Source organism: Nannobrachium achirus (genome assembly GCF_963921795.1).
Source record: "Nannobrachium achirus genome assembly, chromosome: 10".
NCBI classification, from domain to species: domain Eukaryota; kingdom Metazoa; phylum Chordata; class Actinopteri; order Myctophiformes; family Myctophidae; genus Nannobrachium; species Nannobrachium achirus.
The window spans coordinates 11,784,316-11,812,054 of record NC_137819.1 but is presented as its reverse complement, the minus strand read 5'-3'; the positions used below and the strand labels follow the sequence as shown (position 1 = coordinate 11,812,054).

Below are 27,739 nucleotides of genomic sequence, written 5' to 3'. Positions count from 1 at the left end.
CAGTTACTTTGATCCCTGCAGTGCTGGACAGAACCAAGCTGGCAGGTCTCAGGTTGATACTAATTACCCCGTTTGGCCGAGGCACCATGTTCAGTCTCCCGTTGTCTCTCCACACAGGGACATGGGAGGGACTCCATGGGACTCCCGGTCTGCTCTCGCAGGCCGGAGAGACCCTGTGGAACCTGTAACCAAGGTGGCTCAATCTGTGGGTTTGGCCCCTGAGCACGGCCAATGGTCAGAGCTAGGCCTCCAAGAGGGAGGAGGCAGGCAACTTTGAACACGGACCGAGTTTTGATGACAAAGTCCATGAAAACATGTTGCATGTTTACAATGTACAACTGGACCGTGTGTTTGTAATAATAATATCTCAAATGTATATAGCGCTTTTCTGAGTATTAAGAAATAAGCAGGTTGTATGCTGGCATTTGTGTTTGCATACTTCTATTAGTTATGCTTCAGGCTTTGGAGTGATATTGATGTATTGATATTATATTAGTCATTGTCTATATTCATAATAAGTTGTCTATTCATCTCCACAGAGAGAGGAAGAGGAGTGGTTGTGTTGTGACAGAGCAGGCGTCCAAGAGACCCAGAACCACACCTGGACTGAAGACACCCAGTAACATCACACCTGGGCAAAGTAAGGCAAAAAAAGAAAAGAATATATATATATATATATATATATATATATATATATATATATATATATATATATATATATATATATATATATATATTAGCAATGTGTACTGTAAAAATATATATTATTCTGAATGTTTAAAATGTACTTTTTCAGATGTCAGTCCACAGGGTGATTTGAAGGATTATAAGGTCAGTTTGGAGAGTCTTGATGAAGTGAAAGACCACATGACGGAAGAGTCTGGAACCTCCCTCACCAGCACCTACACAGAGCTCTACATCTCACAGGGAGAGAGTGAAGGGGTTAATAGGCAACATGAGGTGATACAGCTTGAGACAGCTTCCAACATGAAGACCTTCCATGACGAACCAATCAACTGCTGTGACATCTTTAAACCCCGCCCTGGCAGAGAGACACCCATCAGAAGAGTTCTGACCAAGGGCATCGCTGGCATTGGAAAAACATTCTCTGTGCGCAAGTTCATTCTGGACTGGGCAAGGGGTTTGGAAAATCAAGATATAGATCTCCTGATTCCCTTTTCATTCCGGGAGCTGAACTTGGTCAAAGATGAGCAGTACAGTCTTCTCACACTGATCCATGAATTCCACCCAACATTAAAGAAGGTCACAGCAGAGCAGCTCGCTGTCTGGAAAGTTGGCTTCATCTTTGATGGTCTGGATGAAAGCAGGTCTTCATTCCACTTCCAAAATAACAGTGTTTCTGATGTCACAGTGACATCATCAGTGGATGCTCTGTTGACAAACCTCATCGAGGGGAATCTGCTCCCCTCAGCCCTCCTCTGGATAACCACCAGACCTGCAGCAGCCAATCAGATCCCTCCTGAATATGTTGACATGGTGACAGAAGTGCGAGGGTTCACGGACCCCCAGAAGGAGAAGTACTTTAGGAACAGATTCAGTGATGAGGAACAGACCATCCCAGACCCCCAGAAGGAGGAGTCTTTAAAGAAAAGTGAAGAGAATCTGGCTGACAGAATCCTCTCACACTTGAAGACATCAAGGACCCTCTACATCATGTGTCACATCCCACTCTTCTGTTGGATCATTGCTACCATTCTGCAGGACATGTTGATGACACACACGATAGGACAGCTGCCCAAGACCCTGACTGAGATGTGCTGCCGCTTCCTGTTGGTTCAGACAAAGAGGAAGAGGCAGAAGTATGGTGGGACAGATGAGGTTAATCAACAGCACCTCACAGAGACTGACAAGGAAGTTCTTCTGAAGCTAGGAAGGCTGGCATTTGAACATCTGGAGAAAGGTAGCATCATGTTCTACCAAGAAGACCTGGAAGAGTGTGGTCTTGATGTCAATGAAGCCTCGCTGTACTCAGGAGTGTGCACAAAGATCTTCAAAAGAGAGAGTTTGCTCTTCCAGAAAACTGTCTACAGTTTTGTTCATCTGATCATCCAGGAGTTTCTGGCTGCAGTCTACCTGTTCCACTGTTTCACACAGAAGAACATGAGGGTACTGAAGACATTCCTGGAAGATAAAAAGTACAACAGTGACAGCTCCCTCTCAGACTTCCTGAAAGCTGCTAAGAGAAAATCCCTTAAGAGTAAAAATGGCCACCTGGACTTACTTGTTCGATTCCTTCATGGCCTTTCACTGGAGTCCAACCAGAGTCTGTTAGGTCTACTGGGTCAAACAGAAAATTGTCCAGAGGAGATCCAGAAAGCCATCAAGAACCTGAAGAAGATGTACACTCGCGATGCCTCTCCTGACAGATGTATCAACATCTTCCACTGTTTGATGGAAATGAATGATAACTCATTACATCAGGAAATCCAACAGTATCTGTCAAAGAACGAATCAAAGAAGAAACTGTCTGGAAGCCAGTGTTCAGCTCTGGCCTTCATGCTGATGATGTCTGAGGATGTTCTGGAAGAGTTGGACATGGACAAATACAACACATCAGAGGGGGGGCGAAGGAGACTGATCCCAGCTGTGAGGAACTGCAGAAAGGCGAGGTTGGTAGTCAAGTGAATAGAAACATTCTAGAGTCAATCTGTAGTACAAGTTCAAAGATGTCTCTTGTCAACTATAAGCTTACAATTTAGTTTATTTGGAAAGCCTTTCCCTCATGCGATGGATTAGTTGAGTGTGAATAAATTATTCTCTTAAGCTTTAATGCAACAGAATACCAAATAATAGGCTCACAAATAGTTGCTCACTTTGCTACACAAAAAGATGATACTGGGATGCAGGACACTGGAACACTGTTACCTTATAGATTATGATACTAGGATGTATAGGACACTGGAACACTGTTACCTGATAGATTATGATACTAGGATGTATAGGACACTGGAACACTGTTACCTGATAGATTATGACACTAGGATGTATAGGACACTGGAACACTGTTACCTTATAGATTATGATACTAGGATGTATAGGACACTGGAACACTGTTACCTGATAGATTATGATACTAGGATGTATAGGACACTGGAACACTGTTACCTGATAGATTATGATACTGGGATGTATAGGACACTGGAACACTGTTACCTGATAGATTATGATACTGGGATGTATAGGACACTGGAACACTGTTACCCGATAGATTATGATACTAGGATGTATAGGACACTGGAACGCTGTTACCTGATAGATTATGATACTGGGATGTATAGGACACTGGAACACTGTTACCTGATAGATTATGATACTAGGATGTATAGGACACTGGAACACTGTTACCTGATAGATTATGATACTGGGATGTATAGGACACTGGAACACTGTTACCCGATAGATTATGATACTAGGATGTATAGGACACTGGAACGCTGTTACCTGATAGATTATGATACTGGGATGTATAGGACACTGGAACACTGTTACCTGATAGATTATGATACTAGGATGTATAGGACACTGGAACACTGTTACCTGATAGATTATGATACTAGGATGTATAGGACACTGGAACACTGTTACCTGATAGATTATGATACTAGGATGTATAGGACACTGGAACACTGTTATCTGATAGATTATGATACTAGGATGTATAGGACACTGGAACACTGTTACCTGATAGATTATGATACTAGGATGTATAGGACACTGGAACACTGTTACCTGATAGATTATGATACTAGGATGTATAGGACACTGGAACACTGTTACCTGATAGATTATGGATTGCTTTATATTCATCACTGAGAGGAAAGGAATATTTTGAAATACTAGGTTATCCCACATGGGGATTGGTTCACAGATTTTATCCAGACTGCCTCTTCATCCAAGACGTGTAAGCTACTAAAAGCTCACAATGCCTCACAACCTGACACAAGCAAAGGTTTTATAGTCAACTAAAGCTTTCCCCACAATAACACAAGACACTGGTATAGAGCCCTGAGGGACTCCACTCAACCATATAGGGTTTAAGTGGTTAACTTCCATGACAGTGAACTATGTATAAATAATCTCTTATTTAATCTGCATTTACAGACTTGTTGGCTGTAACCTCAGACAGACAGAGGTTGACGTTGTGGCTTCAGCTCTCAGCTCTAATCCTTCCCATTTGAGAGAACTGGACCTCAGTGGAAACGACCTGCGGGACTCAGGACTGCTGCTCTGTGAAGGACTGAAGAGTCTGCACTGTAGGCTGGAGATTCTACGGTAAAATACATTTACCTGATTAATTTTGATCACTTCTGTTTTATTACTGTATTATTAATTAGCTTCCATGACAGAGTGAACTACGTATAATATGTTTTGATAATCTCTTATTTAATCTGCATTTACAGACTAGTTGGCTGTAACCTCAGACAGACAGAGGTTGAAGCTGTGGCTTCAGCTCTCAGCTCTAATCCTTCCCATTTGAGAGAATTGGACCTCAGTGGAAACGACCTGCAGGACCCAGGACTAATGGAGCTGCTCTGTGAAGGATTGAAGAGTCTGCACTGTAGACTGGAGATTCTAAGGTCATATTGATTTACCATAATTATGTTGAATAGTTCTATTTAATTATGTGATTATAACATGAATATGGTGGTATGACTTTATTTGAGCAGTGTCACCAATGTTTATCACATTGTAAAATACACCAATACACTGAAAACTGAACAGTGTGATCAGTGGTGTGATGACAAGTTGCAAACCCATAGGGTGGGAATCGGTTATAATCCAAATTTCCAATTCCCCGGCTGTGGCGGCATCCATACATTTTCATATGTATATTTTTAAGAAAACAGAACATGCAGTGTAATTTAGTCACCAAGGTGACTATTTGGCAGAGAGGTTATGGGCTGAAGCCATAGCTTATCAGTCCACCTTATTACCATTAAAATAAAAGAAAGGGAACTAGCTTCAACATATTACCTTTAAGAGCAAACAAAACAAAAATCCATCCATCCCACTTGAGTGTGTCTAGCTGAGCTTGTCCTAGCATATTAATTCATCCAGGAATAATGACATTTATTCTATTAAAAATCCCACCTCAAACTTAACCTTTTTATCATGTTTCCTCTCTCTTTTTATAAATGTATTATTATTATTATTATTATTTATTCATTCATTCAGACTGACTAACTGCTGGTTGCCAGAGAGATGCTGTGAACTTCTGGCCTCAGCTCTTAGATCTCATCTCCATCTCAAAGAACTGGACGTTCGTTTCAACATCCTGAATGAATCAGACCTGAAGACTCTAATCTCTGCTGGACAGCAGACTGTCAGGTGAGTAGACCTGGATGTGTCCATGTTGGATAGAACACTGTTTCTATCATACTGCGTTCACACTAGTGTCTTAAATAGTGCTATGTGTTTGCACTGATACCAGAGGGGTGGGTAGGGGTCTAACACCCACTGGTCCTGCACTGAAAATATCTGGTCTACAGGTCTAATCAGGTCTATGTGTTTTTTTCTTTGGAGACCAAACTGCATGCAGCCGAGAGAGAGAGAGAGAGAGAGAGAGAGAGAGAGAGAGAGAGAGAGAGAGAGAGAGAGAGAGAGAGAGAGAGAGAGAGAGATTCATGCATTGTTGTTCTACTTCCTACAGTGTGAAACATGGAGGAAGTAGGGATTGGATTAAACCTGAACTCTTTAAAACATGTGAGTATGTCTGTCTGTCTGTCTGTCTGTCTTGCACACTGTTTTATAATCTGTTGGTCCCTCCCATGTTTTATACTCCCTGAATTCTAAACTATTTTAATAATAGTATTAAGTATTAAGTTATACATAACGTGTTGCCACTAGATGGTGATGATGCAGCCTCGGAGAGCACAGAGATGCATTAACCATAGACTGTATAAAAGATATGGACAAAGCGAAGCCATTGGTTTCTATGCAGTGCAAACAGTGTTGTAAAGTAACGTACTTAAGTACACATTTTGAGAATTTTTACTTTTATTTATATTTTTTCAACCCTGAACTTTTACTTTTATTCTGTTACATTTAAAAGGAAAAAATCGTACTTTTACTCCACTACATTAAAATTGGACACCTCGTTACTCGCTACAAATCGAGGGCCGGGCCCAGGCTCAGAACCATGCTCGGAACATTTCGCATTTCACATCTCTGTGTGTGCGCTTAGCTAGAATGGAGTGTGGTGTGAGTGCTGCCTCCCATAGCCTTGTAGGCTAATAGCCTTTTAGGATATGGGTTCTATCCGTATCTATAGCAACACGGCTCTGATTGGTCGTGACATGAGTACATTATAGCCAATGGAGAGCCGCAACGAGCCGAGGCTTGACGGCTTTTCTTCACACACTCACACAAGTCTCCTCTGCGACTCTGCGTACACAGCAAGACTAGAAAATTAGGAGCACTACTGTAGTTACTAGTTTCACCCATTTCACCGTCATTTCTCAAATAAATCGCCCTGTAATGATTCCCCGACCTCCCGTATCAGTTACGGGATGCGTGCGTGCGTCTTTACTGTTTATTACTGGACTGTATTTTACGAGATGGCTTGTAACCCACGGGCGGCAAGCCGACAATAATATCATTATCTAATTGCTGTGAAGATATACAGTAAATAACATACGGTGGGTGGAGGAAGATTTCTTGCGTTGTGATGTGTGTGTAATTACTTGCTGTGCTGTTGTGTTGTGTTGACTTCTTTCTTTTATTCAGAGCGCAAGCCGAGCACAGCTATAGAGGGCTGTACATACATCTCTCAGTCTCCGTCGGTCCGTCCCCTCCGACCATAGTTTTCGTCGGAAAGTTTCGACTTTCTGACGTGCGTGCAGCTTTCCGAACTCAAATTAGGAGTAATCCTTTTCAGAAGTTGTAAGAGATGTAATTTTGTAGTTGAACCGGACCTTTCCGACATTTCGTTGGTCTGTGACAGTATGGACTCCCCTTGAGAGTGTAGCTGCAGCGCGCAGCAGTGAAAGCCATGCACACAAATAATTAATTAAATAATAAGGTGACGGGCTTTGGGCCGGGCTCAGGCTTTAAATAGCGTCACCAAACGGGCCATGGGCCGGGCCTGGACTTAAGTCCACGGGCCAGGGCCGGGCCCGGGCCCACATTTTAGGCCCGTGCAGGGCTCTACTTCCTCCTCTGATACAGACGAACGTTATACAGCAGACACAGAAGCAGTTGTTGCTACTGGCAGTGGCACTGGCACAGCTGCTTCGGCATTTTTCTACTTGTACTTGTACTTTTACTTTTTACTTTTACTTTTTATACTTAAGTACATTTTAACACTATGTACTTTTGATATTTAAGTACATTTAATGAAAGCTACTTTCATACTTTTACTCAAGTAATAATATTATCGGTGACTTTTACTTGATTAACTTTCAAGTGGAATATCGGTACTTTTACTTAAGTATGGGTTTCCAGTACGTTATACAATACTGAGCGCAAATGATACAATATGGGTCCTTGGCATGGGTGTTGCCATCATAGATTGTAAAGGCATCAGGGATGCTATTGGCTGCCAACGGTCACGTGCAACCACAGGGATGCATGGGAGAATGTGGACGGAGCCTCCCGAAATACAGCACACGAAGAAGAACACAGCCGGCTGCATAGATAATAGTTGGCCCAACTTTATCATCAATTTTAAAATAAAGGGGACCATCGTATGTATGAAAGTGTTAATTAAGTTTAGAAAACGAAAGGGGAAAATCAATGGAGTCCAATGGAGAACAATTTTTGCGATCGGCCGGGGGGGAAACAGCGCAACTAGCGGCCAATCATAGGAAATTTTAGTTCCGTATTGGAGTCATTTTAAATCGGCGGAATATGCCCCTGGCATTAATAGAAATTACATATTCAATAGCGTGCTAGAAACAGACTACACACGTTTAGCAACATATTGTAATCTGATGTACTACTGTATCTCTGCCAATGTTGGTGCATCAGTAGTCTTGTGTGGCCAGACTGTTGACTTGATTTGGAAATGCTCCCGTCATACAGTCTGGCATAACGAAAAAAGAACATTGAGTATCCGGTTAAAGCGGAAGTGAAGCCTTTTCTCTGAACGAATCTCAAACAGTAGCCTATATACCACATAATGGAGCCATGTATGTGGAGGACGCACACACATGCATGCAGTTACTGCTGGAAACCTACAGTGGGTGTTAAAGTATCCATATGAATAGGATACTTGGGCTTGTGAATCTAGGGGGATGCGCTGCAGACCACTCACTGGTAAACCTGGTAAACTTGTTATGCAAATATAGCCATTTGATTAGATAGGCCAGGGGTTCCCAAACCTTTTTGTCTCAGGGCACCCCATAAATATTGTTTTTAATCCGAGGCACCCCTACATTATAATGTTCACTCCCAGCACCTTATATTTATAGCATATCGTCGTTGTTGGGTAGAAACCTTGTATGTCCAAAACCGTTCGTTTTGTATTTATCATCTATAAAATGTAATGAACTAGTGAAGATGAGGAAATGATCTACAAGCACACAACGCCTCGCGATGCAAGGTGTTGTGTGCTTGTAGATCTGCTGTTTTCACTAGTTTTGTGCGACAGTCTTGTATGATGAAGCAGGGCTTTGCTTTACCAAAAGACGTACACATTTGAAACTTGGAGATACAAGGTTTCTGCCCGACAGTGACGATATTTTAGTGATTATGTTGTGAGGAAAACGTTGAGATAACAGCCATTTTGGTTAGAACTGACTGAAAATAACTTTTAGTTTATTATCAAATGATCTCGCGGCACCCCTGGACTGCCGTCACGGCACCCCAGGGTGCCCCGTCACCCACTTTGAAAACCCCTGAGATAGGCTATATATGGCACGTCGTCTGTCCGGCCTCGAAACCACTACTGTGTCTGTGTCAGGTAACACTGTGTGCATATGCAAATAGCATGGGCCAGGTCTCTGCTGTGCATGTAAATGACTGTGAGTGAATCTGATAGTAATGCGTCAGCTGCACATACACATAACAATGGCTTGCACCGTGAAGAACTTGTAGGTCTGCTATAAAAACGAAACAAAAAAACTCGGATCTACACATAACGCCTTGCGTCGTTACAGGTTATGAGGTTGTAGATGGTTATATTAAAAAATTGCCAATATTTAAGATAAAGCTTATCTACAAGCTCACATGTCACATTTCGACATTTCGACTATTTGCTGATCTACCAGCTGAAAACTAGTCACATTGAGACAGGTGAGCTTGTAGATCAGCTCTATTAAACATCAAAAGAGCCCATCTACAAACTCACAATATGTTACATCATGACGTGTAGTGAGCTCTTAGATAGACTGTTATTTAATTTGTTTTTAAATAGCTGATCTACAAGCTCACAAAACCTCCCATTATGATGCGCTGTAAGCTTGTAGATTGGCTATATTTCAAAAACAGCTGATCTATAAGCTCACAACATGTTGCAATGTGACATGTGAGCTTGTAGATCGGCTATAATTATAATGTGATGTACTGTGATCTTTGTATAGATTTAAACAAAACACTGATATTTAAAGTGATAGTTCACCTATTTTTGACATAAAGCTGTGTGAAATACTTGCAATTAAAACAGTGGTTAAAAATGTATTAATTGATTATCAGAGTCCCGTGGTCAGAGTTCTGGTCAGTTTTAGATGAATATTAAGTAGTTCCAATGGGGTGGGGGCCATTTGGCGTGGCCCAATCATTGAAAATAGATTAATCCACAAAACTAGCGTCATTTGTATTGTTGGCCTATTTCTACCATATAGAGCGAGGTTTCGTTCTGATCAGCTGACTGCAAAGCACCTTTTTGGGGGGAAATACGTTGCAGCGGCGTAGTGATACTGGACACAAAAAATAGTACCATGTGACAGAGGGGTCAAAGTTGAACGAAAGTTGGTCTATTTGGTAGAAATAGGTCAACAATACAAATGACACTAGTTTTGTGGATTCATCTATTTTTAATGATTGGGCCATGAGCCCCTACCAAATCACCGTAACTACTTTATATTCATCTAAAACTGACCAGAACTCTGACCACGGGACTCTGGTAATGGATTAATACATTTTTAACCACTATTTTAATGGCAAGTATTTCACACAGCTTCATGTCAAAAATAGGTGAACTATCACTTTAAGCTCAAAACGCCTCGAATCGTTACACATTACTTTGAGGTTGTAGATTAAAGATAGACGATCTACAAGCTCACGTGTCCTAATGTCGCAACTTGTCGCATTTTTACAGGTTGTGAGCCGATCTGCAAGCTCACATTAAGTTGTGAGCTTTTACATCGGCTATAGTACATGAAATTGCAGATCTACAAGCTCGCAACGCATTGTGATGTGTTGTTGGCACCATGGCAATTTAATGACTCATAATAGTGCGGGTGTTAAAGGAGTAGTTCACCCCCAAAATGACTTTTTTTCTATTGATTAGTCACGCCATGGAGAGTTGGAGACTAGAGTTCAATAATATTTTTAGTTTTTTGTCGCATTCCTAAGACAAAAATGTGATAACAATACATTTACCCCCATTCGTTCCGGATGGGGACCCGTTTCGAAACGGGTCCCCATCCGGAATCAATGGGGGTAAATTTACTCGAATCAAATTTTTGTCTTAGGAATGTGACAAAAAACAAAAAATATTATTGAACTCTACTCTCCATGGCGTGACTAATCAATTGAAAAAAAGTCATTTTGGGGGTGAACTACTCCTTTAAGGGGAGCAAATGCTAATTGCGTGCAAATTTGTCTTAAAGTGCCAAATTTTGCACAGATGTAGCCCAGGGTATGCTCTAATGATTTTGCTAGGGCGCCCGAGTTTGCAACCTTCGGGGTCGTCACAGCGGCCAAATCAAGTTGGGCTCCCATCGACTTTCTATACAGGAGGAGAATACACAGAAAAACGTGTGTGTGTGTGTGTGTGTGTGTGTGTGTGTGTGTGTGTGTGTGTGTGTGTGTGTGTGTGTGTGTGTGTGTGAACTGTGATTAGTGATGAAAAGTGATGAGTCATCACTTTTCATCACTATACCATTGTTTTCTGGGGCCATTTATAGCCCAAGGAATGTTTTTTGTGCGAAACAAATGCTTGCAATGGATTCAGAATCATGACAGACCCCTAGTTAGATCAATACCCGGAACATAACTGTTCTTCTGTGTATTTTCCTCCTGTATTGAAAGTCAATGGGAGCCCAACTTGATTTGGCCGCTGTGGCGACCCCGAAGGTTGCAAACTTGAGTGCCCTAGTCTAACGCCAAGCCAGGCTGAGAAGGAGAGACTTTGTCAAGCCAGGATTGTAAAGCCTGGCTCGACAAGGCATGGGCTTTTCTTTGGAAAGCCCATGCAGTCGAGCGTCGATTCCTTGATCGTGACCAATGACGGCGCTGAAGAACAGAGCAGTGTTCTCTCCCCCCTCCCCCCACATAAAAAAGACAGAGGTGGTGAAAAAGTTCTCATATATTTTACTCAAGTAAAAGTATCAATACTGCAATGAAGAAATACTCTGTTAGTAAAAGTCTGGAATTCAAAATGTACTTGTGTAAAAGTATCAAAATTTACTTTAAAGTACAAAAAGTAAAAGTACTCATTATGCAGATGTTCCATTTCAAGTTTTCAAATGTAGGAATATCTTTTGAAAATAGCAGATCTACAAGCTCAGAATGCTTTTCATTGTGAGCTTGTAAATCTACAAAGTAACTAGTAACTAAGTTTTCAAATAAATGTATTGGAGTAAAAGTACAATAGCTTGTTTGGATCTAAGATGTATTGTGGAGTAGACGTAAATAAGGTATTGGGAATTGGAAATACTGAAGTAAAGTACAAATACCTCAAATTATACTGAAGTACAATACTTAAGTAAATGTACTTAGTTACTAGACAGGCTGGTATATTACTCTTATCGCTAACTTAGTTGAAAACACCCTTGCTACATTGTCAGCCATTTTCTATAATCTCAAGAACTTCAGTAATATATTATCACGCATCTAACCATGGACGGATTAACGCTTGTGCAGTATGTGCAGCTGAACAGGGCCCACAGCCAATAGGGGCCCACCAATTTATAGGCTATTTATGTATTTATGATCATAATAAACACGCAATATGATTAAGAAGAAGAAAATCTCAAATTCGCCTTTCTTGACCCTTTGAAGCACCCATAGCATGACTTCTAAACCAATCACAGCAAATGGGGGGCGGGAGGTATAGGACTACTGGTTTCTCAACCAATCACAGTGACTGTCTGAACGTCTCTGACAGCACCGCTGAAAAACAAAGGCAGATGATGATGACACCAGATTTATCTAAATAACAGAATTAAACAGTTGTTTCACAGTGGAATTATGCTACCTGGGGTTAACTACAGACATCCATAGGACATGTGGATAGCTTTTACATTTACCATACGTGAACTTAAGTTTTCGGCGCTGCTCAAAGAGGCTGGATTACACAATGTGTTGTGTGCCTCCAAGGACCTGGGCACCTCAATATAACATTGGATATTTTCTTGTCATTTTCTTAAGGTAAGACATGGCTTTACTTAACTAACTGTTCACTGTGGAGTTAGCCAGCCTGTTTTCTTCTCCTCCATGTGTGTGTGTGTGTGTGTGTGTGTGTGTGTGTGTGTGTGTGTGTGTGTGTGTGTGTGTGTGTGTGTGTGTGTGTGTGTGTGTGTGTGTGTGTGTGTGTGTGTGTGTGTGTGTGTGTGTGTGTGTGCGCGCGCGTGTGTGTGTGTGTGTGTGCGTGCGTGCGCATGCTTGCTTGCTTGTAAATATTGGTAGCTGCTGGTTATGGATCTTTGGTCTGGTATGGTTGTGGTCAGTGTGGTTGTGTTGTGCGCACATTGTGTGTTGGCTTGTTGGAGTGCCCACAGTGTTCGACTCGGGACTCCGCTGCCGAGCGCCGTGGTGCGATGTGGTACGCGGGCCGGCGCGGTACAGACGCAACCGGCCCGGTGCGGGACGCGTGCGGGCGGGCGGGCGGCGTGGAGCCTTCGCGATGTGGCCGCACAGGGCCTATCTTTCAATTAATCCGTCCCTGCATCTAACAATATGAATTATAGTGACATATCACATGACATGAGTCATATGATTCATGATTTATTCACTATTTCAGTAATAGGCTTATAATTAAATGAATTTTATATTTTTTATTTCATTTTAATGCAGGGTAATTACAATGAGTCTATATACACTAACATAGGTGTTGAATTAAATGTGGAAAAAGTCGTTAGTTTACATTTGGAGTCATTGGACTAACAGCTATTTCACAAAACTTGAACAAAAAGGCACATGGATTAACAAATCTTGGCTGTGAGCCTGGTCTAGAGCAGGCTAGCTTCACAGCTTAATCTCCATGGTAACTATTAACTAAGGTGGGATAACTTTCATGAAACCGAGTTCAGGCTTAAAATATCCAGGTTAACTGGCGAGGCTAATCTGCCAAGATAATTCAGCTTTCATGAAACCGATTGAGCTCTGACTCAGACTTACTAAAGCCAGGTTAGCTGATAAAGCCAGGCTTTATCCCTAATCCAGGTTTTGTGAAACGGGCCCCTGGTTGTGAGCTTGTAGATCTTACTGTGTTGTCATCAGACACAGACCTGGTTGTGAGCTTGTAGATCTTACTGTGTTGTCATCAGACACAGACCTGGTTGTGAGCTTGTAGATCTTACTGTGTTGTCATCAGACACAGACCTGGTTGTGAGCTTGTAGATCAGTTATTTTCACTATTTTAAATGTTTAGATTTTCCACCGACAGCGACGGTGCATTTTAATTATTTAGAGTGAAAACAAACAAACGGGTTGTGAGCTTGTTGATCTGCAATATAAAAAAAAGATTGACTGATTGTGTGTGTGTGTGTGTGTGTGTGTGTGTGTGTGTGTGTGTGTGTGTGTGTGTGTGTGTGTGTGTGTGCGTGTGTGCGTGTGTGTGTGTTTAACTCCACGTTAAAACAAAGCCGTCGTAACTGCAGGGAAGAAAGTAGTGTTGATTTTGACAGCAGATTTTAATTTAGTTTTAGTCATAGTGGTTTGAATAAAACTTTTAGTCATGTTTTAGTCATCTGAAATGTTTTCGTTTTGGTCTAGTTTTAGTCTACTAAATATCATATGATTTATTTGACTAAATCTTCAGTTGATTTAGTCGACTAAAATGTATTTTGATGGACCTTGATGATATCATAATGGATGATTTTACGTTTGGCTGCATGCTGAATATACCGGTAGCAGATCTACAAGCTCACAACGTACCACAGGGTGACGCGTTCGCGAGCTTGTAGATCTGCCATTTTCAGCAACATTTATTTTATTTCTACTGCATCTCTTCTCCACTAGTCCCTCCCTAACATTTTAGTCTAGTTTTTATTTGTTGACTAAATTGTCAATATATTTAGTTTTAGTTTTAGTCAGAGTTTAGATTTTATTTAGTTTTCGTCAGTGAAAAAAAAAGCGAGTCGACGAACATTTAGTCATAGTTTGTTATTAATCCACGCAATCCCATACAGGATGGCGTTACGCTATCCATTTCAATAGGTTTTAGAAGTCTAAATAACAATAGACATCTTTAAGCGTATATTTGCAACGACTCGCTCTGAAATCTAACTACATCCATCTCTCAGTCCCTCCTAATTTCAACATCAGAAACCTCTGCCTATGACCCAATGCAGTGGTCCTCCTCTGTAACCTGAGATTAACTGTAGCTCGCTGCTGGATCTGACTGTTGGTTGTATTATCAGAGTAGTTATTTTGAATCTAGGATAATTTGATCCAAGGAGGTGTTTTTGAATATTAACTCATCTAGTGCCGTTTGCGTGATGTCACGCAATAAGTACTAGAGTACTTACAGTGCCGAATGCGTGATGTCGCGCAAAAAGTAATAAATTACTGTAACGTTGAGTACATTACCGAGTAGAATGGCCGGATGTCCGGAGACGAAAATCCGCGCTGATTTGTCATCATCACGGCTCCACGAGCACACAATAGTCATCCCATAACATTGAGGTGGACGGCCGATCTCATCTTTAATGTCCATTATCTCAAAACAACACTTTAGAAGCGAAGATGGAGGCAGATGCTCGCTTATATAACACATGTATAAACGCTCCATTGCAATCCAGCATGGCACCACGTAAACAATGATCGGTTCCGGCGCACGACCCGATGACGTCAGACCGGAAGTGATCACGCTGTGGCACTTCTGGCTTTCAAAATAAGAGAGTGCAAGCGGATGGAGCCTGCGTGAGGCACTCTGGACATCATTGCGACCGAAAATCGCGGGCACAAAATGAGTTAACTAAACCTTCGAATCAATATCCCAACAAGTTAGGCCACACTTAGATTATAGTTTCAACACACCCTATTTAAGCAGATCTCTATGGTTATACATTTCATAATGATGCATATAAAAATCAGATTTTGAATGATATATTTTGCAGGTAAATTTATTAAAGAAATAAAAGCTTTTACAGAAATACAAAAAGGCAAAAGCATTCAAAGTACATTTCAATGTTCCCAATTTAGTCTAAATCATCGTTTCCATTTTTACACTATAATGATAATAATCATCATAGTAAGAAAGCAGAATAAATTCTTATTACCCTTTCAAAGGTTAGAGATGCACCAACCGGTTGATCATTTCCATTCCATACTTTCTTTTACAGAATTAAAATTGTTAATCCTGGGGGCTCTCTCTCTGTCAGATTGGTGCAAGAGGTCTTTTGGCGTGCAACCTCTCGCTGGGGTAGAGAGCCCAATGTTCCTTCTGAAGGGGACAGTATACTGTATATACACCTCTGCCAGACTTTGTCTGAATTCACTTCCCCATAAGTGTGCCCCAAGTCGCTTCTGCATTTGTTGTTTTCCATTTCAACCAAATTTCCCCCATGTGTGTCTCTACATAACAGGATGCAAGTGTGTGGTAATCCGTCTGTACATTTCTCTTCACATTTAGCCTCATTTAGCCTTCAACAACCCACAAATAATATTTTGCATCCAGCATTTAAGCAGTACAAAGATGCTTATCTTCGGCTTGATCTAAAATTAAGGGAAAACAGGGTTGAAACGCTGATGTAAAAGCCCAGTCTTTTAGACAAGTTTTAGTCAACAAAATCAACACTAGAAGAAAGGTTACTAATACGAGTGTGAGAGTGTGTGAGAGAGTGCGTGCGTGCATGTGTGGAAAAATAGCAGATTAACAAGCTCGCCGTGCCGTGCTGCAAGCTTGTAGATCTGCTATTTTTGAAAAATCATGAATACTTGTGCAGGTCTTTGAATATTTTTGACCCGATTCTATTCCAAACCGTTCTTCTAAATTAGTGGTCCTCGAACCTTTTCATGTCACAGACCCCCAAAATTACATTGATTTGGTTGCGGACCCCGTCTCAAAATGTGTTGTTGCAGGGACCCCCGGAAGCAAAGTTGGCTTTGTAAAATACACCATTCAAAGGTTTGCACAAAAGTTCATGCTTTAAAAAAAATAACAGATCTACAAGCTCACAGCACGTTATTTGGTCACTGGGTGCCAGAGTTGTGGACGGCGACCTCCACCCGTCCCGGGACCCCACAGGGGTCCTTGGGGGCTTACCAGGGGGTCCCCAGTAAACCAGTTCACGCAACATTTTATGTATTAATGCATATTGCTCTCTGTTCGCTATTCAAAAATACAGATCTACAAACTCCTAGGGCGTCATTTGGTCATTTGGTGCCAGAGTAGTTGGCGGGGATCCCCCCCTGGTCCGCGGACCCCCAGGGGTCACAGATTGTGCACCAGGGGGTCCCCTGTTCTCTATTGGCTATTCTGAAAATAGCAGATCTACAAGCTCATAGCGTGTCATTTGGTTACTGGGTGCCAGACTAGAGGGCGGTGACCTCCACCCGTCCAGGGACCCCACAGGGGTCCTTGGGGGCTTACCAGGGGGTCCCCAGTAAACTGAATACAAAACGGCCCGCACTGAATACAAAACACTGATGCTGACCTTCAAAGCAGCCAAAGGTATGGCTCCTCCATACCTCCAAAACCTGATCAACCCCGACACCCCCACGCGTTCACTTAGATCAGCCAACACAGGGATGCTGACAGAACCCTCGCTAAAAACTCCAGGGCAAAAATCCACTCGTCCGAGACAGTTTGCCCTCCTGGCCCCCAAGTTGTGGAATAAACTCCCTGTCGCACTTAGAACAACGGACTCACTCGCTAGCTTTCGCAGTGGACTGAAGATTCACCTTTTCAGACTCCACCTAAACCCTTAGCACTACAGAAAAATCAATGAACATACATGAAGCTAGTTAGCATTTCTTTTTTAGGTTTTTAGAACTTTGATTATATTGTGTTTTTTTCTAGATAGATATCCATTTGCATTTGTTATATTGCTGTTGTGGTACTGACATATTATCTTGTTTATTATCTTGTTTGGATTAAAAGCGTCTGCTAAATGCCTAAACTGTAAACTGTAAACTAGTTCACGCCACATTTTATGCACTTTAACCATATTGCTATCTATTGCCTATTCAAAAATACAGATCTACAAGTTCATAGCGCATCATTTGGTCACTGGGTACCAGACTAGTGGGCGGCAACTTCCACCCGTCCGGGGACCCCACAGAGGTCCTTGTGGGCTTACCAGGGGGTCCCCAGTAAACTTCTTTGTGCCACATTTTATACTTTGAGCATTTTCTTCTCTATTGGCTATTCTGAAAATAGCAGATCTACAAGTTCATAGCACGTCATTTGGTCACTGGGTGCCAGACTAGTGGGCGGAAACTTCCACCCGTCCGGGGACCCCATAGGGGTCCTTGGGGGCTTACCAGGGGGTCCCCAGTAAACTAGTTCACGCCACATTTTATGTACTTTATCCATATTGCTCTGTATTGGCTATTCAAAAATACAGATCTACAATCTCATAGGGTAATATTTGGTCATTTGGTGCCAGAGTAGTTGGCGGGGATCCCCCCCTGGTCCGCGGACCCCCAGGGGTCACGGATTGTGCACCAGGGGGTCCCCAGTAAACTACTTTGTGCCACATTTTATACTTTGAGCATTTTGTTCTATATTGGGTATTCTAAAAATAGCAGATCTACAAGCTCATAGGTTGTCATTTGGGCGTTTGGTGCCAGACTAGTGGGCGGCAACTTCCACCCGTCCGGGGACCCCACAGGGGTCCTTGGGGGCTTACCAGGGGGTCCCCAGTAAACTAGTTCACGCCACATTTTATGCACTTTATCCATATTGCTCTGTATTGGCTATTTAAAAATAGCAGATCTACAAGCACGTAATTTGGACACTTGGTGTCACACTAGGGGCACAGGGGTCAAAATAGCAGACGTTCAACCTCAGGGCGTGCTGCGAGTTTGTAGATCTGCTCTTTTTGGAAAATCCTGAAAAGGTGTGAATATTTTCACCCCATTCTATAAATGTCTTCCAAATCAGTGCTTCTCAAACTTTTTCATGTCAAGGACCCCCAAAATGACACACGTTTGGCCGCGGACCCCCATCTCAAAATATCTTGTTCCAGTCACAAATGTTCGCTTTTTAAAAAAATGATTCAAAGGAAAAAATACATAAAAATAAGAAATAGCAGACCTACAAGCTCGCAGCGCGGCACTCGGTGCCGCGCTGTGAGCTTGTAGATCTGCTATTTTTCAATAGTTAAAGCATAAAATAATTAATAAAGTGGTTCCATGTCTTATTTAAGTGTGTGTGTGTGTGTGTGTGTGTGTGTGTGTGTGTGTGTGTGTGTGTGTGTGTGTGTGTGTGTGTGTGTTTGTTGTTGTGTGTCAGTCAGTGAATGATGTATTTAATGTTTACTGTGTGTTTCTCATCAGATTTCCATCGTCTCACTCTGGACACAAACACAGCACACAGATACCTCTCTGTCTCTGAGAACAACAGGAAGGTGACACGTGGTGAGGGACAGGATCAATCATATCCTGAACATCCAGACAGGTTTGATGGATGGTCTCAGGTTCTGTGTACAGAGGGTCTGACTGGACGCTGTTACTGGGAGGTAGAGTGCAGTGGATGGGTTCAGATAGCAGTGACTTATAGAGGAATCAGCAGGAAAGGAGATGGTGGTGACTGTAGGCTTGGATACAATAACATGTCCTGGAGTCTGTCCTGTGATGGTCACAGTGGTACCAGTTACATTGTCAGTCACAATAGTAAGCAGACTGTCCTCCCTGTCATGGCCTCTAGGGGGGGCTCCAACAGAGTAGCAGTGTTTGTGGACTGTCCTGCTGGGACTCTGTCCTTCTACACAGTGTCCTCTGACTCACTCACACACCTGTACTCCTTCCACACCAAATTCACTGAACCTCTCTATGCTGGGTTCAGCTTATGGCACTCCTCCCCCTCCTCAGTGTGTCTGTGTGAGCAGAGATAGAGTCTCTATGTGAGGGTGACATCAGGTCGCCATGGTTACTCAACAATAACATGTTTGAGTGAGTGCAGGTTGTCATGGCTACCACGTCATGGACTCCATATTTGGGCATGAGTGACTCGTGGTGACATCACGGTGACATCATCATGATGATGTAATCAGCAGCACAGTGACATCACACATTACAGCTCCTGTAGTTTCAGTGTTTCTCTGTGTTTTTGAAAAACCTTGTTCATTCTGGACTGAGATCACCATATATGGTAATTAAACGGACATTCTGTGGGACAGGAAAAACCTGTTCATTCTGGCCTGGAGTGACCATATATGGACATAAGTTAACATACTTTGTGTTTTTGAAAAACCCTGTTCATTCTGGACTGAGATCACCATATATGGTAATTAAACAGACTTTCTGTTTTTGGAAAAGCCTGTTCATTCTGGACTGAAATGACCATACAAGCCATTCATTGGAAGCGGTTTTCACCGCTTCAAAAATGTTACAAATTATATAAAAGAAACACAAACATTTTCCCTAAAATAGCAGATCTACAAGTTCACAGCGCGGCACTGAGTGCCGAGTCCCCGAGCTTGTAGATCTGCTATTTTTGAAAAATCGTGAACACTACTTTTTTTTTACCAGATTCTGCTAAATCAGTGGTTCTCAAACCTTTTTCATGTCAAGGACCCCCAAAATGACATGTAATTGGTCGCTGACCCCCCCCATCTCAAAATGTGTTGTTCCAGGGACCCCCAGAAGCAAAGTTTGCTTTTAAAAATATACATTCAAAGGTTTGCACAAATGTTCATGGTTTAAAGAAAATAGCAGATCTACAAGCTCACAGCGCGTCATTTGGTCTTTTCGTGCTAGAGTGGTGATCGGTGACCTCCATGTGTCTGGGGACCCCACAATGGTCGTGGACTGTTTACCAGGGGGTCCCCAGTAAAAACAACATTTTAACCACTTTAAGATTATCGTTTTGAGGTGGGTGGGGTCTGGCTATTAAAAAATACAGATCTACAAGCTCACAGCGGGTCGTTTGGTCGTTTCGTGCTAGAGTGGTGTTCGGTGACCTCCATGCGTCTAGGGACCCCACAAGGGTCGTGGACTGCGTACCAGGGGGTCCCCAGGAAAAGTAGTTAACATAGCATCACAATCATTTGAACCACTTTATCCATTTGTATGTTGGCTATTCAAAAACACTGTATTTTTTAATAGCCAGACCCCACCCACCTCAAAACGATAATCTTAAAGTGGTTAAAATGTTGTTTTTACTGGGGACCCCCTGGTAAACAGTCCACGACCATTGTGGGGTCCCCAGACACATGGAGGTCACCGATCACCACTCTAGCACGAAAAGACCAAATGACGCGCTGTGAGCTTGTAGATCTGCTATTTTTTTTAAACCATGAACATTTGTGCAAACCTTTGAATGTATATTGTATATTTTTAAAAGCAAACTTTGCTTCTGGGGGTCCCTGGAACAACACATTTTGAGATGGGGGGGGGGGGGGGGGGGGTCAGCGACCAATTACATGTCATTTTGGGGGTCCTTGACATGAAAAAGGTTTGAGAACCACTGATTTAGCAGAATCTGGTAAAAAAAAAGTAGTGTTCACGATTTTTCAAAAATAGCAGATCTACAAGCTCGGGGACTCGGCACTCAGTGCCGCGCTGTGAACTTGTAGATCTGCTATTTTAGGGAAAATGTTTGTGTTTCTTTTATATAATTTGTAACATTTTTGAAGCGGTGAAAACCGCTTCCAATGAATGGCTTTGTGTGTATCACGTATGGTCATTTCAGTCCAGAATGAACAGGCTTTTCCAAAAACAGAAAGTCTGTTTAATTACCATATATGGTGATCTACAAGCTCAAAAAAGGTTAAACTTTCTTTTAAATATACAAATGTTTTTTTGGGGGTCCCTGATACAAATATGTTCAAATGGGGGTCCCTGGTCAAATCCATATTAATGTCAAACTCTATGGTATAAAATGAGTCATCACCACAGGGAGCTTTAGATCTTAGATTAGATCAGATAGAAGTGCACAAACCTCCACTCCACACATTTATAAATATGTATCATAAATACTGTCCATCAATGATGATGATGTAAATATCAGTGTCATACTTGTGTCTCTTATGTTGATATAAACTCATATCTTATTTGTATTTTATTTTTTATATTTGTATACAATAGACAGAGATAAAGTGTATATGTGATCATGTAATTGTCACAGTATCAATATTGTTTCTTGTATATAAACCTTTATACTGAACCACTTGAACCCCATATACTTTATTGACTGGGGTTCCCCAGGGTTCTGTAATTGGTCCCCTGCTTTTCCCCCACCTCAACATCAGATCTCTTGGGTGAAAATGACAGATCTACAAGCCATCTAATAGCTAAGATCTACATCACAAAGTGACACATTGTGAGCCGTGTTCATTTTGATAGCAAATTATTGTGTCATATTTTAATCATACTGTTTGTCTTATTATTATTTGTTTTTGTCTAGTTTTAGTTGACTAAATGTCATAGCATTTTAGTTGACTAAATGTCATAGCATTTTAGTTGACTAAATGTCATAGCATTTTAGTTGACTAAATGTCATAGCATTTTAGTTGACTAAATGTCATATCATTTTAGTTGACTAAATGTCATATTATTTTAGTTGACTAAATGTCATAGCATTTTAGTTGACTAAATGTCATAGCATTTTAGTTGACTAAATGTCATATCATTTTAGTTGACTAAATGTCATATCATTTTAGTTGACTAAATGTCATATCATTTTAGTTGACTAAATGTCATAGCATTTTAGTTGACTAAATGTCATATCATTTTAGTTGACTAAATGTCATAGCATTTTAGTTGACTAAATGTCATAGCATTTTAGTTGACCAGATCAACGTTTATTTAGTCGACTAAAATGAAAATGAAAATTCTTGGAGGGCTGTGATGGCATCTTAATGCCTGATTTATACTTACTGTAGCTCTGTGCCAAAAAAAATGTTGATCTACAAGCTCACAGCATGTCTGACGCTATTTTCAGAGAGAGCAACACCCGAGTGCAACCAAACATAAAATGACTTGTCTTTTAGTTCTACTGGATCTCTTCTCCTCTTGTCCCTCCCTGACATTTTAGTCTGGTTTTTATTTGTTGATGAAATGTTCAATATATTTTGTCAGAATGTTGTCAATCACTCTGGATTCAAACATCTACTGAATGTGTTGTTAATGAACTCGAATCAATCATTGTTTATTCATTGATTCATTATCAGATCATTATTTCCTCACTCATTCCATTATTTTGCTTTCATTGAATATTAATGTGACGCTGTTCTCATTGTTCACGCGTTATTGTATGATCATGTGTAGAAGTAATAATTGTTTAATAAATTGATCGCTGACAGTCTGTCGTTGTTCCTGTGTGTTAATATTCATAGTGTTGTCATGACAACATGGCCACAGCTCATTGGTCATGTATAATAACTAGGTTGAATCTCATTGGTCATGTATAATAACTAGGTTGGAAACAAAGGTCTCATGTTCATGATTCACTGCAATCCTGGATGGCTTGGTTCGAGGCTTAACATAATTGTTATAAATATTTTTGTAAATGTCTATGGGGAAAATGAATGGGAGATTTTAAGTGGCACCAGCAAACCACTTCTGCTACGATGCTCTATATGTACATGGTACATAACGTACCTATTATAGGCTACTGTATCTACCATCTGTACTGACAAGAACACAGTAGCCTGGGTCATAGCAGGTCACAGGCCACTCGATACAAAGCTTACTACCAACTGTAAAGTGGTCAAACTGTTAACTTATTCACTAGGCAAATTAGACCCAAAAAATAATAACGTTGTGACTTAAAGGCCTTTGCAGAGAGGGTCTGATTTCCCACACGGGGGAAAAAATGACAATATTGTCAGAATTTGTCACAAATTGGGACCCGGTGTGCATGGTGTCATAGAGAAACCTTGTGTTCATTAATGAGTACCTGAGACGAAAAAGTCCATATTTTAAAATGTTGAATATAGATATTGTTTTGATTTACCAGACTGTAAACCACAAACTAGAAGTTTTGAATCTGTTACATTCTTAATGCACTCCCATCTCATTTTGTTGAATTAGACTTTTTTTTTTTTTTTTTTTTTTTTACTTAACTCATAGATACTAGGAATTATAAGACATAATACTTATGGAAAGTGGAAAAACAATATATCTCTAACAGTTTGTGGAACAACACTATAATATTGATATATGATCTCACTCTCTAATTGACAAACAAACAGATAGGGGAAACGGATGACATCACAATATCAAGGAATTTTGATGTCTGATTGTCTGACGTGCTTACATCAGTTGATGAGTACCTCGGACAAGTACTTCAATGGGAAAACCCTTAGAGAAAAGATTACACCAGATGATGATGAGTAAAAAACACCAAGAAGTGTGTTGCCCTGCAGGGAAACCACACTAATCAATAAGTAGTGAAAACAGATCTGTGTTGTGAGCTTGTAGATCTGCTATCTTCACTAGTTTGGGTCCCGGGCAAACGGCTAATCTCTCTTTCGGGTCTCGACCTGTAAAGTTTGGCTGATACCGATACGTGGCTGATATTATTATTATTAGGTAATTTAAGGAGCCTTTTTCTACTACCGCGACGTGAGGCGGGACTACGGCTGCTATGACGCAATCGCCATTGCGGTCCACATCGTTAAGCAAACAGCCGTCGGCGAAGGGTTCCCACCGCTTTTACTGAACGCTTTGGTTCCCGTGGAGACACGTCTATACAGCAGACGCTGTAGACTACGTGGAAGGGGAGCTTCTGGCGTTGTAGAGACGGCTGCGACGGCGGCAGGTTGATCTATCGAGCGCTGATCATTTCCGGTTACCGTTGTCATATGCCGTAGCCGCCCAAAGCTTAAATAGCCTATTATATATATAATATGGGTGCATCCCTTGTTATTTTGGGGTGTCTACTCCTGCAGGGTGCTCTTGGAGACGATGTGGAGGCCCTCCTCCTTCAGCCTCTTCAGAGCTGGTCCATAAATGTCCTTCGTCATGGGAACCACCAGGCCCTTGGTGGCGATCTCCCCGTCGAGCACCATGCGCGCAGCAATGGCCGCTGGGTACCCCACGGTCTTGGCCATGGCAGAGAACCCGTGGGGGTCTCCGTAGACCACCAGGCTGATGTGTTTGGTCTCCAGCTCACCGGTCGGGTGACGGAGGCCCACGTCGTTCCGCATTACGACCATGTCTCTCTCGCCGGCGTCGAAGGAGAGCCTGGCTTCCAGGTGTCTGGCCAGAGCCGCGAGGACGCTCTCTGCGCGCGGCACCGCGGCATCTCCCAACATCCCAAACCATCTCAGGGCGTCCATCTTGAAATCGTCCCTTTCCACGCGTTCGTACACGGCTTCCTCAAAGGCCCGGGCGGAGGTGGCCGCGGACAGGCCCATCTGCCTACACAGCAGGTCTTTCCAGGTGACGGGGGCTGAGGTGTGTCCCAGCGCGGGGCTGGGGTCCGTGTTGATCAGGCCCAGTTGGATGAACCCACCGATGGCACTGGTGTAGCCCTTAAAGCGGAGGGTCCCTCGGACCAGAGTGTGCGCCGACTGGATGCCGTAGGGCTCTGCGTACTTGGTGCTGTCCCGGTTGGGGTAACCCTCCAGGTTAAAGCCGGGGAGGAAGTCCATGGCCACCGAGGAGTCCATGAGAGCGCCCCCTGCAGGGATGCTCACCACCTCGCCGTCCCTGAGGAAGACGGCGGGGCCGACGGTGTTCAGGAGCGCGCCGTACGGACTCCAGCTGAACTTGTAGCGCAGCGGGTTGTCAGAACACTCGGGGGCGGGAAGACCGCCGCAGAAGGAGCTGTAGGACTCCACGGTGCAGCCGTCGGCCTTGGCCCGGTCGATGCACTCCATGGCCAGCATGTGGTCGATGCCGGGGTCCAGGCCCATCTCGTTCACCACGGTGATGCCCGCCTCCTCGGCGCTGCGCTCCAGCGCCTTCATTTCGGGGCTCAGGTAGCTGGCGGTCACCATGTCCACCCTGGCCTCGATGCAGTGCCTGGCTATGTGCGGATGGAAGGCGTACGGCACCAGGCTGACGACCAGGTCATGGTTCTTGATCAGGGAGGTGAGGTGTCCCTCCTGGCTGGTGACGTCCAGCATCACAGGGATGGTGTTGGGGTAGGCGGCCGCCAGCTCCTCCGCCTGGTTCAGCTGCACCGACGCGATGGTGACCTGGGTTCCCTCGTCCCGGGTCAGGTACTCGATGACGGGACCGGACACGTATCCCGAACCCAGGAGGAGGACACGCTTCATTCCGCTTCGCTTCGTGATCTGAGCTTGTTCCCGTCTTTCCCGGAGCTTCTCGATGTATTCAAACTTGGGCGTGAGCCTTCCATTGGAAGCGATGACGGCGTCTCTGACGTGGGGAGAGAAATCCTCTTCCTCCAGGGGCCTGGTGGCGTCGGAGGGCAGCATCTCCCATACGTACGGCAACAGGCGATCTCCGAAGTACTCGGTGGCCTCGACGGGAAGCTGTGCAGGCAAGTTGTCAATGGAACACATGAGGATTCCGTTGCCCTCCACACTGTCGTGATCGATGTGCTGGTCGGCGTCGTACATGCAGAAAGGTCTGTCTATGGTGGTGCACTCGGTCATGAACTCAATGGAGCCCCCTATGTCTGCCGAGATGTCACAGATGGCCAGCAGTCGGTGCGGCAGCCCGGGGCAGCCGCCGTCGTCCCAGGCGGGGGACCTCCGGATCAGCTTCTGTGCGTCCAGACGGCGGAGGAGTCGCGGCGTCTGAGGGTCCCAGTAGATCCCGTTGACGAGGCACGTGGTGTACGGCGCCACCGTGGTCCTGAAGTTGGAGGTGTAGCGCTCCGGGTGGTGTTCGTACTCCAGCGGGTCGTAGATGCCGTCGCTCTTCCTCACGAGGTGGTGATGGCGACTCAGGACCGTGGCGTACACTTTGGTCATGTCTCCGGTTTCAGGGACGTCTTTCAACTCATGAGGTTCGACGTATTCCACCGGGAGCTCGTTGAAGATGTCCTGAGCGCCTTTGGAGACGTTGCCTGTGCCGGTGAAGCAGAACGTGACGGGGCCGATGGATTTGGGCATGAGTCCCGTGGAGATCTCGTAGCCGCAATCCCTCACCGCTTGGATGGCCTGGTAGACGTTCCTGTAGTTATGAGCCATGCCGATATGCATAAAAGGGGTGTGGTGGCCGAGAGCGAGGAAGCGCAGTCCTAAACCGTGCAGGACGTTGATCATTCCTGCAACGCCGGCCCACTGTCCAAACGCTACCAGGCGGAACCCGTTAGCGTCGACCATCTTCTCGTAGTCGATCAGACGCACTTCCTTTCTCAGAATGTCGTCCAGGAGTCCCATGTTTGCTTCCTGCGCCTTGATGGTGTGGGAGAAGAAAACGTAGGTTTTCCTGGGGTAGACCTTTTCCTCCGGGGGTCTTTTCACGCCGATGATCAGCGACGCCTCGGAAATGTCCTCTTGAATGGCGGCCCCTGCCTTCTCGTAATACTTCTGGTGAATGGCCCTCCGGTTGGACGGCTGCACCAGGACTTTGTGCCCGGCCTGGGTCAGCTCCTGGACGTGGCGTGGCGCCAGCGGCGCCCTCCTCTCCCACGGGTTGATGTCCTCGCGGCGGATGGCGAGGACGCTCTTATGGCTGCTGAGGCAGGCCCTCGTTGTTCTCCTGCTCTGGTGACTCAGAACTCTGAACATGGCATCAATAAGTATTAAGTCTGACTTGTGCTTTATGAATTATCTAACTATTACGGTGAAACCTGGACACAGAACACCATATATGGGCATAAACGGGTGAAACAGTGCCCAAATTCGGAGATAACTGACATCACTGATACTGCCGGGAAAGGCTTGATATTCTACGTGTCATTAGTTTTAGGCATAGTTTTACTGGGGTTAGGGTTTGGCATATAGTGGTTAACATCCACCAGGTTAGCATTCACCAGCGCCGGCAGGTTATCAATTTCACCAGGTTAGCATTCACCAACATCAAACTAATGGGACGTCGAACAAATGCTACGTCGCAAAAACGACACACTCCCGATACCGCCGCCATGGTAACAGCTGCATGCTGAAACAGTGCCCAAATTTGGAGATGACTGACATCACTGATACGCCTGGGTTCTCCAACATTACTTCTGAGACGCCTACATTCAATCCCTCATACTGTGCAAGGATTATGATTAATAATTCATAAAGCCAATTTATAAAGCCTAGCCAAAGTCGGACTCAATAAATACATGATAGTCTTGATCCAAGGTTAGTAA

The 27,739-nt window shown here is 43.4% G+C and overlaps 2 protein-coding genes and 1 pseudogene across 3 annotated transcripts in view; 1 reads left to right on the top strand and 2 right to left on the bottom strand.

The window, feature by feature from the left end:
- Positions 1–27,739, bottom strand: part of LOC308292816 (ankyrin repeat and IBR domain-containing protein 1-like) — a 109,972-nt pseudogene that overhangs the window by 53,651 nt on the left and 28,582 nt on the right. The window lies entirely within an intron of this gene.
- LOC308292289 (protein NLRC3-like) lies at positions 840–13,062 on the top strand (the record flags this gene model as incomplete). Its single annotated transcript, XM_080734602.1, has 4 exons — positions 840–2,634; positions 4,468–4,570; positions 5,274–5,349; positions 12,897–13,062. Exons 1-4 carry the CDS (start codon positions 868–870, stop codon positions 13,060–13,062), a joined length of 2,112 nt encoding a protein of 703 aa, XP_080590728.1. The 5' UTR covers positions 840–867.
- On the bottom strand, positions 24,399–27,170 carry LOC308292288 (alpha-aminoadipic semialdehyde synthase, mitochondrial-like; the record flags this gene model as incomplete). The annotated part of the gene is made up of 1 exon (XM_080734601.1): positions 24,399–27,170. One exon carries the CDS (start codon positions 27,168–27,170, stop codon positions 24,399–24,401), a length of 2,772 nt encoding a protein of 923 aa, XP_080590727.1.